This window comes from Cenococcum geophilum, assembly GCF_001692895.1.
Source record: "Cenococcum geophilum 1.58 unplaced genomic scaffold K441scaffold_56, whole genome shotgun sequence".
NCBI lineage: Eukaryota > Fungi > Ascomycota > Dothideomycetes > Gloniales > Gloniaceae > Cenococcum > Cenococcum geophilum.
This window is the reverse complement of record NW_027137614.1, coordinates 106,419-123,615: the sequence shown is the minus strand read 5'-3', so window position 1 is coordinate 123,615 and position 17,197 is coordinate 106,419. Positions and strand designations below refer to the sequence as shown.

Sequence of the window (17,197 nt, the reverse complement as noted above, 5' to 3'; positions counted from 1 at the left end):
ACGTCCTGTCTATATACGTAATTACGAAGCTCGCTAATAGCTTAAGAAATAGATCTTAGTGTTATAGGCGTCCAGAGGGGCGCAGGCTGCAACGGTGGCTAGACACTTTTTATAGGTGGGGGTATAGATAGGCGTATAACAGCAGTTTAGTGTCGCAACTTGGTTAAAACAAGCTTAGGATTATATGGAATAAGGCCAGCTTTCTCCTATGCCGATTTAATAGACGTGGGTTTAAATATGGTGACCCGAATATGGTATAGAGCGTATAGGAACTTAACGATGTTAAAGTTTATACAGCCCGTTCGGACGGCCATCTTAATAGTACGTCGATGGTGGTGCTTATACGGCTGGAATAATACCACATTAAGAGGTTATAGAAAGTGGCTTATATAGGCCGGAAGTGCTAAAAGATAAATATTCCTTTCTTTATAATATTAAGCTAGCTCTATCATAAGGTGCGATCCGTGGCCGTTAAGTAATAGCAGTTAATGCGCGCCTATCTATTAACGTGCGCTCTGCTTATTAAAGTGCTAAATCCATTTAAACGCAAGATTATTATTTAAGTAGCCTCTTTTTTACGTACCTAGCATATACCTATCTAGTATATCTATATTATTAAGGTATTAGTGTATAATTTGGGCACCTTTAATAATAACCGCCGGATTAAGCGTAACACTATTACTAAATATAGCCTCCAATACCGAAGTAAAATCGCGGTTTATCTCACTTACTAAATACAATCTTTTATTGTTTAAAACTCGCGTTATAATCCACTACGCGCTACTTATCCTAATGCAAAACCCAGACTTATTAAAGTTATATTCGTCGCATAGGAGTATACCGTATTTTGCCTTAATGTCCTTATATAACGTATACCACTCCACTATCTTATTTAAATTATTTAAAGCAGCTCGTTCTACCTTTATAGGCTTCTGTCTAACCTTATAGAGTGTTTCTTTATATTATTTAATAAAGTTCTTAGTCTAGTCGCGTTTAAGAGAGGCGGGCTTAGTGCCAGGTTGGGCGTGGAGGATAAGGATGCGCTCAGCGGCAGCGTGGACCTGATGGATTAAGGCATAAGTTCCTATACAATCCATGCGCTTAATATATGCCAGAAGCATCTGCTCCTATATAGAATTAAGCTTCTTATTGCTTCCTGGCCTCTGCATCTTGCTTTGCACGCCCTTGTGACGCGCTACGACACGTTTATATGGCGCGTCGAATTCATTGGCGTACGTCTTAAGCAATAACCCAGGATGTCGATTTTTGTAATTAATTGCATCTTAGACGCGCTTCTCTTCAGTTTTGTATTTATTAGACATAATTATGGTATACAGATTGCTAATAAAAAGTGGTGTATTAGATTTCGGCTAAGCAGGCCCGTTGAGCTACGTGGCCCGTTGAGCTACGTACAGCCTGTTGCACGACCAGCTTCCCCCCCCCTCAAAAAAAAAAGTTGATTTCACTTCGGTACGCGGGCTCGCCAAATCACCACCAACTGTACATAGTAATCGAAGTGAAGCCGTATGCTTGGCTGTAAGAGCCTTGTTCCTAAAGCTGTCCACGATTGATCTTCCTATGTCGTGATTATTGTTAAATATTGTGAGGTTTCTACCTATCTTCTACCCGTAGTATAGCTCCGCGAATAGGCCCATATTAGCACGCCCTAATTAAGGATCTTCTTTAACTTGGAGCGACCCGAGCAGAGTATACCTCCGCCGCTAGTTGTACGATTCGCTTAATTACCTTAATTAGCAGGAACTTATGAGTTTTTAGCTTAACTTGGGTACCTTTAAATAGTGAAGGCGGCTAGTTCCTCCTAAGCGATCCGATGATTATGGTAATACTAATACAGCTAAAGGAGAAGCCAACTCTCTTTGGTAATGAGTTGTAATAGCTAATCTATAATACGTTTAATGTTATAGTAAGCCGCTATATAATATTTTAAGAGCTCTATTTAGCTGGCTAGATAAGGAAGCAAGTAAGCTAATTAAATCCTCTAGTATAGAGCTTAGAGAGTAGCTTATATAAAGAAGTGTTACTAGGTAGCTCTTAAATGTAGCGCTTACGATTGTGATATATATTTTGCTATTATATTATAGTATACCGCCAATTAACTAGTATTTGTAGATGAGTTAGGTATGGATTCAAAGATAGGCGTACGGAAGGTAGGCTAGGCTCCTTTTAGTATTATACCAGTCTTATAGACGCCATATAATTGGGGTAAGAGGAGGCTTAATATACTGCCTATATATACGATTAACGGCATACTAGCAGCTTTGGTATATAAAGGCTTGATAAATAGTAAAGGCTTTAAGTTCTGGGTGGTATATACTCTTCTACTATAATATAATCGCTTTCCTGCTAAGTGATTAGTAGTAGTTATAGATAACGCCAGCTTCTATTATTTAGAAAGGATGCAGTCTCTCTTTAATACCTTTAGAGTTAAGCTAGTGTATTTACTATTATACTTACCTAATTTAAATCTAATTAAAGAGTTTTTTAGAGAGCTAAAGGACTTTATTTAGTGGTAGTAGTTCTCTTAGCTAGAGTACCTAGAAAACTTTAGCTATAGCTTTAAAGCGTTCCTCCTTTAGTGTATAAATAAGGTTAGTAGCAAGAGCGAGAGTGTAAGAGGCCATTTCCAATATAGTGGGTATAATTATTGAGGTTTTTAGGGTAAGAGTTGCAATTGATCTTTGGTAGCGTTTTTGACCGTATATAACTTACTAAAAGGCTTTAATCTATTATATATATGGGGTGTCTTTATTACTATAGGGGAGCTAGTAGTAATAAAGAGACCTTATATTTTGCTAATTACGATAATCTATATCTTAAAGAACCCAGATATAGGGCGTCTCTGCCACTATAGGGGCGCTAGCAGTGGCAGAGACACCCTATATTTTGCTAATTATCTATATCTTGAAAATTCCCCTTAAGCTGCGTACGACGCTTATTTGCCCACTTCTTTAAGTCCTTCTATAGCCGTCTTGCGACACCTGATTTAATACTAGCCTTAATAAGCTCCTTAATAGGATTAGCGCTATTAGATTTATTACGTAGGAGCTCTAAGTTCTACCTTAAATTATAGACAACCTTATGCGTAGCTTTGAAATCAGCCTCCTAGTTAAGATTGCTAGCTACACTCTGCCTCTAATACTTAAAGAACTCCTTTAGATCTTTTGCGCGGTTAATACCTTATAAGCGGTATATTAGTAATATAGGTAAGGATAATAAGGGCAGTCGGCTTACTGGTGTAGAAGTAATTTGCTAATCTAATATTGAGCCTATAGAGCTAACGTGAAAGTAATTAATGATGCCTAGGCTATTAACTGTAGAGCTCTTGCTTGAGGCAGATTGGCGTACTTTTCTACCACTTTTTCCTCTTGTTGCCGCTTTCTTAGTAAGCCGAGTAGCAAGCTTATAAGGTAGATTCTTAATATTTGCGATGCCTTGCTAAATACTAGTTACCTACTCCCGTAAGTCCTTATCTATTAATTTAATATCTACCTAGCTAAGTATATAATACCAATTGGCGTTAAAATAGTGCTTTTTATAGCGCTAATACCTAGTAAGCTTAACTTGTAAGCCTATTAAATTTGTAATACTACTAGTAGGTATATGAGGCGTTATATTAAGCTCTAAGCTCTGCGAGGGCGTTAGAAGTTTATTATAGAGTTAATTAATTATTAATGGGCGAGAGCTACCTACTAGCTAATTTCTATCTGGAGTATATATAATTAAGAGGTTAATAGTTAGAGCCTTAATCTCGCCACGTCTATTAGTATGTTGAGCCTATATAATGAGTTGCGTATTAACCTTCTGCCACTAATTTGCGACTTTAGAATCTATATTAAACCTAATATTATAAACGCCTATATGCTAAGTGTTAACCTTTGCCTTAATTGGCTAGAGCTTAACGCGAATACCTTGCTCTTAATAATGTAGCTCCCTCTTATAAATAGGAAAGACTTAAAGTCGCTAAAGATTATAATATTAAAGGCTTATATTAACGAGAGTTTTAGTAAATACCAGCTCCTTTAGATATTAAATTAATATATTATAATTATAAGTAATAAACACGCCGCCGCTAGCTCTTCCTATATTACTAATCTTACTCTTTATATATAGGTAAGGCGGCGGAGTTATTTCTTCTTTATTTTTAATTATATTTTGTAAAGGAGACTAAGGAGCTAGATAAGCTTAAGCAGCTGCCTAAAAGGCTATAGCTTAATATTATGGTGTTATTATATTTGACTGTGGGTAGGTAGGATCTTATATTAAATACAGTGACTTATACGGCCTTAATTGAGTTGATCGGCCGATCTGATTTTAAGAAGCCTGTTAGCTCTGCGTATAAGAAGTCTGTTAACTCTATATATAGTTAAGCTAAGCCTCCGTATTTTCCTTATTGTCCTTATTTATAGCTTCCAGATTATTTTCTATTTCCTTAAGCTCCTTTAATGTAAAGTCTAGCTAAATAGCGTTGTATTTGTGTCTTGGCGGCTATTGTAGGACACCCCGGTGACTTAATGAAGGTAGAGACGTACGTAATAAGGGAGGAAGGAGGCTTTGTCGATTTTGTTAAGGGCGAGGAGATATACCCGTTAATTGAGCCGCTACGCGTTTTGAAGGAGGATTTATATTGAAGGCAAATTGACGATTTTAGGACACGATTTTGAATTAATTGAGACTTTGGTAAGCTAGGCAAGTTCTAAATATATAGCTTTAATTTAATTGCCCCTAGCAACCAGCACTTGCGTATAGGTACTTGGCTTCGCTTCGATTACTATATACAGTTGGTGGCGATTTAGTGAGCCCGCGTACCGAAGCGAAATTAACTTTTTTTTTGAGGGGGGGGGAAGCTGGTCGTGCAACAGGCTGTACAGGGTCCGCAAGGTTCGGTGTCGCCCCCCCCGTGCGCGCAGCAGCGGTGGCATCTAATTTCGCTTAAGCTTCGCCTAAGTTAGTATGTAGAGCTAGCAGAATTAGATGTAGTGGCCGCTAGGGGGGGGGAGACGTCGCCTCCTTGCATTTGAAGCTATTCGCAACTTCTCTTCCTTACCAATATTGTGATATCTGCTCTAGATCTTAGTGTAATAGAGCCTTCCTCTCGTCAATATGAGCTCTAAACGTACTGCCGCTGCCGCCGTTGGAAGTCCTTCTCGTCCACCCCATTAAAGGCCTCGACTGTCGCCAATACTATCCTTATCTATTCCTTAACCACCTATCTTAACGCAGAGCTTAAGTATAAGTACGGTCGTGACTCTGCCGCCCGTATTTAGTAGCCAGATTAGCACGCAGCTTAACTTCTCTCTACCAATAGCGTTTAATGGGTTGCCTCCATTACGGCAGGCAGCTGCTTTTACTAACGGCGAGCTTAAGGAAATATTGAATCATCCTAAGGCAGCAGAGGAGGTAGATCGTGAGGAGGTTTAACGCTTCTATTAATCGCAGGATTATAATACAATGAGGGCTCCTCCGCAGCTGCCGCGTCTTACGTAGCTTTTAAATATAGGTTCCTATCGTCCTTTAAGTCAGTAACAATATTATTAATTACTATACCTCTACCCAGAGCTTAATCTAGATAATATTAGCCACTATATACAAACCCCGCGTCAATTGCGGAGACCCCCTATACTTCCTTCGCAAGTATTTAAGCCAACACCTAAGGATTTAATGACGGAAAGTAAGGAGGAGGAGCCACTACTAAGGCTTTAATTTAAGCATGAATTGGAGCAGGCAAAGCTAAGCAGTAGAGGTATCTTTTTTTAACTATCGTCTCTTATTATTAGCGAAGCTTAAGAAGGGTGTACGGACTCAGAATATAGTTATATATACTTTTACTGACTCTCACCTAAGCCTCTCACTCGCATATAGTTATAATATGCTGCCTATAATTAATGAGGCTATTAAGCAGCAGCTTCCTAGCTATCGCGTTATACGAGAGTTATGTAATGCGTCGGTTTTATATACTAAGAAGAATAAGACTTAAGTGATATTTAAGATTAATCCTAGTCAGGAAGCTAGCTAGAGCTTAATTAACAGTAAACTTATAAGCTTAGTAAAGAAGTACTGGAATATAGACGGCTCTACTAAGTAGCTCTTAGTTAAAGTTAGCTTTATATATATTAAGGTAAACAATTAAGCTAGATCTACCGCTCGCTCTACTAATTATTCTATAATAGCCGCACAGTTATTAACATAGCCATTATTAACATAGCTAGCTGCCACTATCTCCTTATAGGATATGCCTTTAAATATACCGCAATCTAAATAGTATAAGGCTAGTGATATTGCTCGTTCTCTAGCCCCCTACCTAAAGACTACTAAGCTTCGGCTAGAGCTATATAGGGAGTGGAAATATAAGAAGAGGTACCTAGGCTCTTTTTAGTGCTAGATCTATTGCCAAGTTAACTATAAGCTAACGTAGAAGGACCTTAAGGAGTGGGCGCGGGCTATTAAGGATAGTTTAGCTACTATTCGCACACCTCATAGTAAGCTATTTAAAAAGCTTCAAGATTAGAAAAAGGGAGGTAGTAAGAAGTCTTAATTTACCTTTACTAAGTTACCTACACCTAATACTCCTAGCATTATCAATTAATTTTATATTAATCTAACTAGTAGGCAGTATAGGCGTCCAGCTATACTACTATTAGGGCAAGACCTAACTATAAAATCATTACCTATAGTTCCTCTGCCTTGTTTGTAAGGCCTAAATCACATAGCTAATTTACGGGAGTATTTTAACTAGCAGAAGCTCTTAGTACAAGAAGACCTAGAGTAGGAAAGTAATTTTAAAGCCGCCTATTAAGTTACTTATAAGAAGCGGTGGGACTTAAGGATTATTAGGGAGTAAAAGCTAAATAAAGAGGGTAAAATACTAGTTGATATAATAATTAATAAGGGAGTACTAGAGGCAATTGCTGAATAGGTATATTAGGATATTAAGAACTAGAGGACTTTATAAGTTGCTTAGCTTTTTAGTAGTATTAAGGATTTAGAGGAAGATAAGCAGTAGATTTTTTATACTAGTATAGCTTTGCCTAAAAGTTTAGGGTAGAATATAGATTTTACTAGTAATTTATATAAGAGTTCTGTAATATAGTAAGCCGACTAAGGCAACGTCTAACTCCTACTAAAAAACACCACGCTAAAGATTATAAGGTTTAACCCAAATCTAATAACTTACTAACTCTTCTATCAATCCTTCCTTATATATACCCACTATAGCCAAAATAGGCTCTAGCGTTATTACTCCTTCTACCTATAGTATCTACACACCACTATAGGAAGTTTTTAAACTCATTACCCCAAAGCTCTGGCTTACTCCTCCATAATCTAAAATGTCGTTAAATATACTCCTTTAGCTTACTAAAGAACTCCTTAATCGGATTTAAATCAGGCGAATATGCAGGTAAATAGATAAGCACTATACCACGCTCAGCAAAAAGAGACTTAATCCGTTCTAAATGGTGGAAGCTTATATTATCTATAATAACTACTAACCTCAGAGCTAAATAAGGATTATAGTAAGGCAGGAGGTAGTATTTAATCTAGTAATTATATCCTTCCGCGTTCGTTAAGCCGCTATATACTAATAATACTAGTATACCGTTAATAGTATACATAGGTAGAATATTAAGCCGCTGCTTGTCGCGATTATATAGAGTATATAGGATTAGCGTTATGCCTACCGGCGCCCAAGCCAACTTTCGTATACCCGTCTTTAAATTAGCGCTAGATTCGTCTATAAAGACAAGTTACTTAATAGTAAACTATAAGATATTGGCCTAGTATTAATTGCGGTTTTCCTAACTCCACTCTAAAGTAACGCAACAAGCCTTATATATAAGTAAGTTATTTCCTCATCCATATATTTAGAATGTAGCTTACCAGCTTCCTACTCCAGCCAGCGACTTTTAACTCTGCAGCAATTATTCACGGGCCTACTATAACTCTAAAACTGTTGTATATATACCAAGCCATCTTATTTAGATATAGATTTGGTGCCTTATTAAGTCGGTAAAGCAATACAATAATTATCTAAGAGCTTAGTGCACTCTTTAGGCCAAAGTATACACAACTAAGTCTCGTCCTTCCGTACCTCTCTAGTTTCCGTTAAATTCGTTAAACAGCTCTATAAGAGCACTTGGCTTAAACACGATACTATTAATTAGTGGCGCCCGCGTTAATAAGGATTTTAAGGAAGACGTATTGCCATTTATGTATATTGGGTGCCATATTTAATAGAGGCGACAATAAGAGTTACACTATGATCTAGAATAAAGATCACGATATTGGTAAGGAAGAGATATTATAAATAGCTTCAAATGTAAGGCGACGTCTCCCCCCCCTAGCGGCCACTACATCTAATTCTGCTAGCTCTACATACTAACTTAGGCGAAGCTTAAGCGAAATTAGATGCCACCGCTGCTGCGCGCACGGGGGGGGCGACACCGAACCTTGCGGACCCTGTAGGACTCTGAGGCGGATAGGCTATTGTTCTTGCCGAAATATCGTAAACTCGCGCCGGAGTAAAGCCGGTTATCGCGCACCACCCAATTTCACATAGAAATCGATGCAATTGATTATTTTTGCTTGCACACGTCGTTATAATAGGCCGTTGTCTTCTAATTAAGGTTATAAACCAAATCAAGCTTCGTTTAGATCTTAATGAGTACATCCCTAATATAGCAGTCGCTTTAGGGCTGTTAAAAACAACTGTTTATAAGCTTCAATTAAACTAGGACCTTTGGGGCCAACCATACGCGCCATCTACTGTAAAACTAGGTAGACCGGGCCTTCTTTTGGAGTATCAAAAGCAGGTCAGTATTCTTGGCATAATGTTAAGTTTTTTATTAACGTTCCTGCCCACTTATAGTAACTGCTTAAGTATCTTAAAGACAGGCCTACTGCGTATCTTAACGAGATGTAAGACTTCCTCTTTAACGAATTCGACATCTAAGCCTCTATTACCACTATTCGCCGTATTCTTAAGGCAGCTTAGTACTCTTAAAAGGTAGTCTCTAATCGTGCCGCTTAGTAAAGCTTATTGCTCCATTATACGTGGCAAAGTAGGCAGAAAGAATGGCTTGCTAACTAGCTTATCTTTCTTAATAAGTCGGCTTTAAATAAGAGGACTAGTGATAGAAAATAAGGCTAGGCGCCAGTTAGTGCAGACTGTAAGGTGTTAACGCTATATAAAAGATCTAAACGGTGGAGCATCTTACCGGCGTTAACGCTTAAAGGCTATATAGACTATATTATCTTTTAAGGAGCTTTTATAAATAAGCTTTTTAAGGCTTTTATAGAGTATAAAGTTTTACCTAATTGTATACCGTACCCAGGGCCGTAATTAATTATTATACTAGATAACGCATCTATCTATAAGTTAAAGCGGCTTTAAGAGCTTTATAACTAGGTAGGTGTTATTCTTAAATTCCTACCACTATATTTACCAGATTTTAATTTAATTAAGGCAACTTTTAAAGATCTAAAGGCTTAGATAAAAAAAAACTATATACTAGCGGTTAACTTTAAGAGCTTTAATAGATTTCTAGAGTTTGTAATTAGTTAAGCTTATAGAGTTTATGCGGAAGGCTATTTTAAAAGGGCTGGCTATATAGTAGAATAAGGCTCTTTATAGAGACTCTCTATAATCTACTCTCTACTTATAGTATACTACTCTCTACCGTTTAAACTCTCCTATTTTCTCTCTTATTCGCGATAGCGTGCTAATTAGAAAGCCATAATCCTTCCAGATCTTAATCGTTATATCTTTTAAAGATCTTATTCTATTAATATCCTAATTGTCCTCTACTAACGTATACCTAATTAACTCCAGAATCTGCCTTTAACGCTTATTAGAATGGCTTAGCTAAGCTCTTAGCCAGTTAAAGAACTATAAGAGGATCTTATAATAATCCGTTTCTAACTATACTAGGCTTAACTAAGTAGGCGGCTTAATACCAGAGGAAGGCAGGGGTTAAGTATGCTGTTGCTAATCTAGATACCTTATTAAGTTTAACTCCTAAACAGTAATTAGCTAAATAAGGTCCTTAACTTACTTAGATAGTAAGCCTCCTACTGCCGTTAGCTTTTAACTCTTTAGTAGCTGCTATTTTATCTTTTAAGCTAACAGCTAATAGACTATATTTTGTAATGGCTCCTTAACCGTTAATATATCTAATTAGATCTCTCTACTCCACCTCTAAAGGATATAAGTATTAATAGGATAGTAGTGCTTAACTTAATTAGCTTTATTTCCACGTCTATTTTGTTAGCAGGTAGCTCCTTTATTAGAATAGTAGCTATTAATATAAGGCTATCTACTTACTAGAGCCGGAATCCTATTATTAGCAGCTTCCTTTACGGCAATAATATTAGGGAGATTGGCTTTTTAGATTTAGGTAGTAGTTCTTTTACTAGATCTTACTGCTTAGCTAAAGAAAGGTGTTAATAATAGTACTAGTATCTCTTGGGGCTTCTCCTTAATTATATACAAGGTAAGATCTAAGTATAATAACTTAGTAGGATTCTGCTTATAAAGATCCTTAAGCAGCTTAGTTACCTTACATAGATTACAATAATCACCAATCTTATAGCGGAAGTGATTAGTCTTTAATTACTTCTTATAGGAGGCAGTGGCTTTAAGGCGATTAACGGTAAAGATCCGCGGTAGGCACTTAGCAATAATACTATCTTACCAGCGCTCAATTAGGTAGTAGAAGAGGTTAGTAGTATTATATTTTAAAGATACCGCACCAGGTAAGGCCTTTCTCCTATATACTACCTTCTACCGACTTATAAAGCTAATAGGAAGCTCCTCCGGCTCCTCCTCTAGCTCCTCCTCTAGCTACTCCTCTGGCTCCTCTAGCTGCTCCTCTAGCTTCTCTTCCTCCTTCTCTTCCTCCTTCTCTTCCTCCTTCTCTTCCTCCTCCTCCTTATCTAGCTCCTCCTTTGGCTCCTCCTCCTCCTCCTCCTCCTCCTCCTTATCTAGCTGCTCTGGCCGTGGTGGCGAAGACTCTACAAATATTGGTAACGGTAGTTGCTGCGGTGGTTCCGTACGACGCCTTGCTTAATAATTTAAAGCCTTCTTTAAAATAAGCTTTAAACGACGCTTTAGAGTCCTTTTAGAAGCCTACGTTGGTGAGGTAGTAGACAATGCACGCTTGCAATTTTGGCCCTTATTAGCGCGACTAAATACACGTATAGGCGGCTCCATGGTTAACACCAGCAATTCTATATAATTGGCTTAATGCAGCTAGACCAAAGTATGATTTTACGCCGTAATTGTTGGGGGTGGAAGGCGTGGGCAAGCAAAAATAATCAATGGCATCGATTTCTATGTGAAATTGGGTGGTGCGCGATGACCGGCTTTATTATAGTTTTGTCGATCCAGATTGGGTTTTCTTACCACCGTCTTACTACCGTCTTACTACCGTCTTACTACTGTCTTTAATGCCTAGTGCCCTAGGTCTCACCACCCGTTTCTATTACCTATTTTAACTTAGTTNCCTAGACCTACCTTATGTATAAATAGCTTCTTTTCTTTATAGTTTAAATAGATAGAGTCCTTATTCTTTACTTACTTATTAGTGTACGGACTACTAATTGACAGTTATAAGCCCGGGTGACTTGCCGTATTACACCTATTAATTTAATTAATCCTATCCCTTATTAAATACTTTATTCGTCTTTGCAAGCACCTCTTAATATAACCTCTTAAACTACTTAAGCTGTTACTATAACGGTAATATTATTAAACTAAGCTGATTAGGACGAATAGATTAACCTTATTAGGCTTTAAGCTTAAATAGGAAATATATGGGAATATGTTAACCCCTTAACCAAACAGAATTAGTTGCCCTGTTTGCTTAAACTAGTCTTTCCTAGGCCTTAAGATGTAAAGACAGGAACGACCTTATATATAGCTCTCTCTAAGGACAAGAAGGATGAGCTTTAAATTCTCCGTAAGAGGTATAAAATAGTAAAGAAGGAATATAAGAAGTAGAAGGTAGCTTTAACCTCCCTACGAAGCTATATTATTAGTATAGTAGCTAGGAACCTTAACACCTATATACTGGGTATTAACTCGGTATATAATACCCTGGTGGCTCTTAAGGAGAGGGTTGCCCCTACTAATATAGCATATAAGCTATACCTATCCACTTAATATACTAAGGTTAAAAAGGGTCTAAAGAACCAGAACTTTGAGGCCTAATTATAGTAGTAGGAGAAGACATATAACGACTGCAAAAAGATCAAATTGCTAGACGTACACGGCGACCGTATAATTAGAGACTTTTTAATGGCGGTAGAGCCAGCATTACCAAACTGGGCTTTAATGTAGAGGGTCGAATTTAACAAATACAACTGGGCTAGTAACTAGATAATATCTATAGATTGACTAGTTGAAATATATTGGAACTATTAACGAATAGAGACTACCTAAAAGAGAAGGGATTAGCTTAGCGCTAATGTAGTAGGCTTCTAGGGCGAGTTAATTAACGGAGCTCCTAAGGATAAAGCTTCTAAGGATAAGGCTTCTAAGGACAAAACCTCTACTACTACATCGTCTAAGACGTCACAGAAGAAAGACGCCCCACTATGCTACTGCGGAGATATTCACTGGTTTCTAGAGTGTCCTTATATTAACAAATCGGTTTAATTAAAGGATTAGAAATCTAACAAAGCCACAGCTACAAAAGTTAAGGAAAGAATTATAAGCGTATTAGATTAGACCAAGTCAAAGATTAAGAAGATAAGGAAGGAGGCTTTAAGCAAGGAAGCTCCACAAAAGGAAGCCGTACGGAACCCAGACGGAAGTCAAAAGGAAAACAACTATAGTATCTTCGCCGTACACCAAGTAGGCGCCTATAATGTAGGTTCTGACTATAAGCTATATAATAGCGTGATTTTTAATAACGGAACCACAATATATATTATTAACGATTGATTAAGATTCGTTGACAAGCTCTAACTAAGTAATAACTTTATATACGCCGGAACGGGCCTAGATCTAGTTAAGGGCATAGGGATAGTAGTAGTTATAATCTAGACGCCAGCAGGCCCCAAGAGGATCCTACTAGCTAATGCAGCATATATACTAGCGTTCCATACAAATTTGGCCTATCTAGATAGGTTTAACAATAAAAACATATAGTAGGATAATAAAAAGAACCTACTATATTACAAAGACAATTATAAAATATTTACCTATTGCGGGTAACATTATAACTAAAACACGTTTGAATATAATAAGCCAAAAGCCTTATTTATAATCTAATTACAAGACCCCCTTCCTAATTAAGAAGTAGTAGGAAGGCTCTAGTATAAGAGACTAGGCCATATAAGACCGAAGGCAATTAAGCATCTACCTTAGGAGGTAGAAGGTGCGAAGCTTTAAGGACCAGCGACAATTAACTGTGAATCCTATGCTGTCAGCAAGGCTCGCGAAATTGTATTAAGAAGAGCACCTACCAACAAGGCAACGAGGCCCTTCTACTATATATATATCGACCTATTTTAAGAGATTGTGGCGTATAACGGTCATAAATAGACGATACATTTCTATGACGAATTTCTGCGAATAAACGAGGTAGAGACCTTTGCCTGAAAGTTATCGTTAACGCAAGCAATTATACGATATTCAAACAGGGTGAAGCGTTAATATAATCAGAAGATTGCGGTTATCCAAGTCAATAGCGAGACCTCCCTTAGTGGCGACTTCTATAGTTAGACGAACTAAAAAGGAATTATAGTGGAGTAATCGGCCCTATATATAAAGTCTTAGAACGGTTCTGCTAAATGTTCTAGGGGGGTAATTATTATTAAGTCTCGCTGTATGCGAATTGAAGCTTAATTACTAGAAGAGCTCTGGCCAGAGATTATTAGAGCTATAGCGTATTTAATTAATCGGACACCAAACGCCCAGCTTAGCTAGATAACACCTTTTAAGAAGCTTTAGTTAGCACTAGGGCTCTCGCCATTAAAGCTAAATATAGCCTATTTACGTATATACGGCTGTAGAGCCTACCCACTTAAATATAACCTCCTACGCACTTAAAAGCTTAAGCTAAGAGCTTATATTAGATACCTAGTTAGGTACCAGTTAATAAATATCTTTAGGATCTATATACTTAGCGAAAAAAAGGTAATTTAAATAAGAGACGTTATATTTAATGAGCAATTGCTTTATAATAATAATTAGCTAAATCTCGCGAATCTGCTCCAAAAACGCGCTAATTAAATTTTGGAGGTAATTAATGTGTCGCACATTAATAGGACGCTTTAGGAAGAGCTTAACAAAACGTCAGATAAGGACAATAAGACTTTAGATAAGATTTAAGTAGAAAATAGTAGAAATTAATAGGCAGATTTTAGTGGAAATTAAGACCAAGCAACCAATTAAGATAATAACGTAGCAAGCTTATAAACCTTAAAGGACAATTTCCTACCTGCCCTTCCTACCCTAGACGAGACGCTAGAACCTTAGTTAATTCCTACTAAAGAATCCTTAAGCTCCTTAGCTCCCTTTACCTGTTAATAACCACATTATAAATACGTACCTGTAGAGGATGACTTAAAGGATAAAGACGGCGCAGCTATTAAGGAAGACAATATTATAAAAGGTAAATAATTAAAAAGGCTACCTAAATGATATATAGCTCATTTAACTTACCTTAAGAAGGTAGATAGCTTTAAAGCGCTTTAGGCAGCCTTCTACGTAGGCCTAAAATATTACAGGAAAATCCATCGCGATAAGCTACCACCTCCGCCTAAGAACTAGAAGGAGCTTATAAGACACTAGTATAGGGAAGATTTCCTTGCTGCTGTTATAAAAGAGTATACTAACCTAGAAGGTCGTGGAACGTTTAAGGTCATAAATAAGTTACTATCAGTTAAAACGGTGCCTATGACCTGGAGATTTACCTATAAAATGGACACTAATAGATATCTAACGAAGTTTAAAGCACGACTTTGTGTAAGAGGCGATCTATAAGAGTCGATTTATAAGGACACCTATACGGCGACTCTGGCAGCCAAAGTCTTTAGAGCTCTTATAGCAGTCATCGCAGTATTTAATTTAGACGTTTAGCAGGGCAACGCTATTAACGCGTTCGCAAACAGCTTGATTAACAAAATAGTCTATATTAAGTGTCCGGATGGATTTACTATTAAGGGCAAATGTCTACTACTACGTAAAGCTCTCTACGGACTTTAATAATCGCCACGTCTTTAGTATAACGACTTAAGTCAGGAACTAACTAAATTAGGGTTAAAGCCTATTAGCGGAGAGCCGTGTCTCTACTATAACAATCGGCTAATTATATTCTTCTATATAGACGATATCTATGCCGTAAGCACTAAGGGGAACTAGTTAGAGCTTTTAAGCTTTAAGACTGCGCTTATAAAGAAATACGAGATAAAGGACTTAGGTAAACTATCCTAGTTCCTAGGAATTTAAGTCTTAAGAGATAGGAGTTAGAGGAAGCTATAGCTCTGTTAAGACTCCTATATTAAGAAGATTGCTAATAACTTTTATTTAACTAATATACGCTTAGTTAGTATACCTATAAGCACTAATAAGCTCCTACTAAATCTGGAGGAAGCTTTAAAATAAGACATCTACGTCTACTAGAGGATAATCGGCTCACTCCTCTATGCGACCTGCATTACGAGATCTAATACAGCGAGAGCTTCAAGTAAGTTATCGGAATTCCTACGAAACCCCTTACCCCTATATAACGCCGCAGCTCGTCAAGCAATCGCCTACCTATATTAGAAAAGGACCCTCGCGATTAAATACTTAGGATATAATATAGGGAGTTAGGTCTTCATAGGAGCAAGTGACGTAGCGTTTGGAGACAACTTAATAAGTAGACGTAGTATAGAAGGATATTTGTTTACCCTATTCAGGGGACTAATTAACTAGCGCTTTACTAAGTAGATATTAGTAACAAAGTCAAGTATAAAGGCAGAGTTTATAGCTCTATTATATGCAGGAACAGAATTAATCTAGTAGGGTCGCTTCTTTAAAGAAATTGGATTAACCTTAGATAACAGGCAGACGATTAACTGTAACAATCTATAGACAATTCGACTACTTATAAAAGACGGACCAGAGCTATCTATAAAGCTCCGACATGTTAATATACACCACTACTGGTTACGTCAAGAAGTACATAACAATCGAATTAGGATCAACTAGACGCCTACTATAGTAATAGTAGCAGACGGCTTAATAAAAGCTCTGCTAAGGCAGAAGCACGAGACATTTATTTATTAATTAAATTTAGTTAATATTAAGGAAAGGATCTAAATTAAAAAAGGTAAGCAAGGAGGAAGATATAGGGTATATTCGACTTAATACTATACCAAGACCCGCGATATAGCTTTGACCCGTAGGGGCTCAAAGCTAGGGGGGTGTGTCAATCCAGATCAGGTTTTCTTACCACCGTCTTACTACCGTCTTACTACCGTCTTACTACTGTCTTTGATGCCTAGTGCCCTAGGTCTCACCACCCGTTTCTATTACCTATTTTGACTCAGTTACCTGGACCTACCTCATGTATAAATAGCTTCTTTTCTTCATAGTTTGAATAGACAGAGTCCTCATTCTTTACTTACTCATCGGTGCACGGACTACCGATCGACAAGTTTTCTTATCGACTGCAACTCGCCTCCGGATAAGAGCCTCCCACATCAAATAATACACCCCTAATAGCCCCACTAGATATAGCTTTATATTTTATAAATAGAGGCCTATTTAATAGCTCTATTCCAGGGCTGCAAAATAAGCCCTTATTTATATAATTTAGGGCTATTTTGGTAGTGTTATAAGGGGTGCTTATTTTGGGGGTAAAGGGGTCGGATTAGTCAGTGTAGAGCCTCAATTCAAGTTATAAAGCACCCCATATAATTCCACTAATATTCGTCCAATTTATATAAATAAGGGCTTATTTTATAGCCCTGGAATAGAGCTATAAAATAGGCCTCTATTTATAAAATATAAAGCTATATTTAGTGGGGCAATTGGGGGTGTATTATTTAATGTGGGAGGCCTTTATCTAGAAGCGAGTTGCAGTCGATAAGGAAACTATAATACTCCGGCGCGAGTTCACGATATTTCGGCAAGAACAATACCTATGCACGCGCCTACCCTATCTATGTGTTCGTAGCAAATTGCTGC

At 37.5% G+C, this 17,197-nt stretch overlaps 2 protein-coding genes across 2 annotated transcripts; one reads left to right on the top strand and one right to left on the bottom strand.

Annotated features, from left to right (window-relative positions):
* Window positions 1–773: 773 nt before the first annotated feature.
* K441DRAFT_583662 (uncharacterized protein) lies at window positions 774–950 on the bottom strand (the record flags this gene model as incomplete). Its single annotated transcript, XM_067644507.1, has 1 exon — window positions 774–950. A coding segment is annotated over one exon (177 nt), but the record flags the coding sequence as incomplete, so codon positions are not given.
* A 9,827-nt stretch (window positions 951–10,777) lies between these two features.
* K441DRAFT_667530 (uncharacterized protein) lies at window positions 10,778–11,146 on the top strand (the record flags this gene model as incomplete). The annotated part of the gene is made up of 2 exons (XM_067649855.1): window positions 10,778–10,915; window positions 10,940–11,146. Coding segments are annotated over 2 exons (249 nt in total), but the record flags the coding sequence as incomplete, so codon positions are not given.
* Window positions 11,147–17,197: the final 6,051 nt, after the last annotated feature.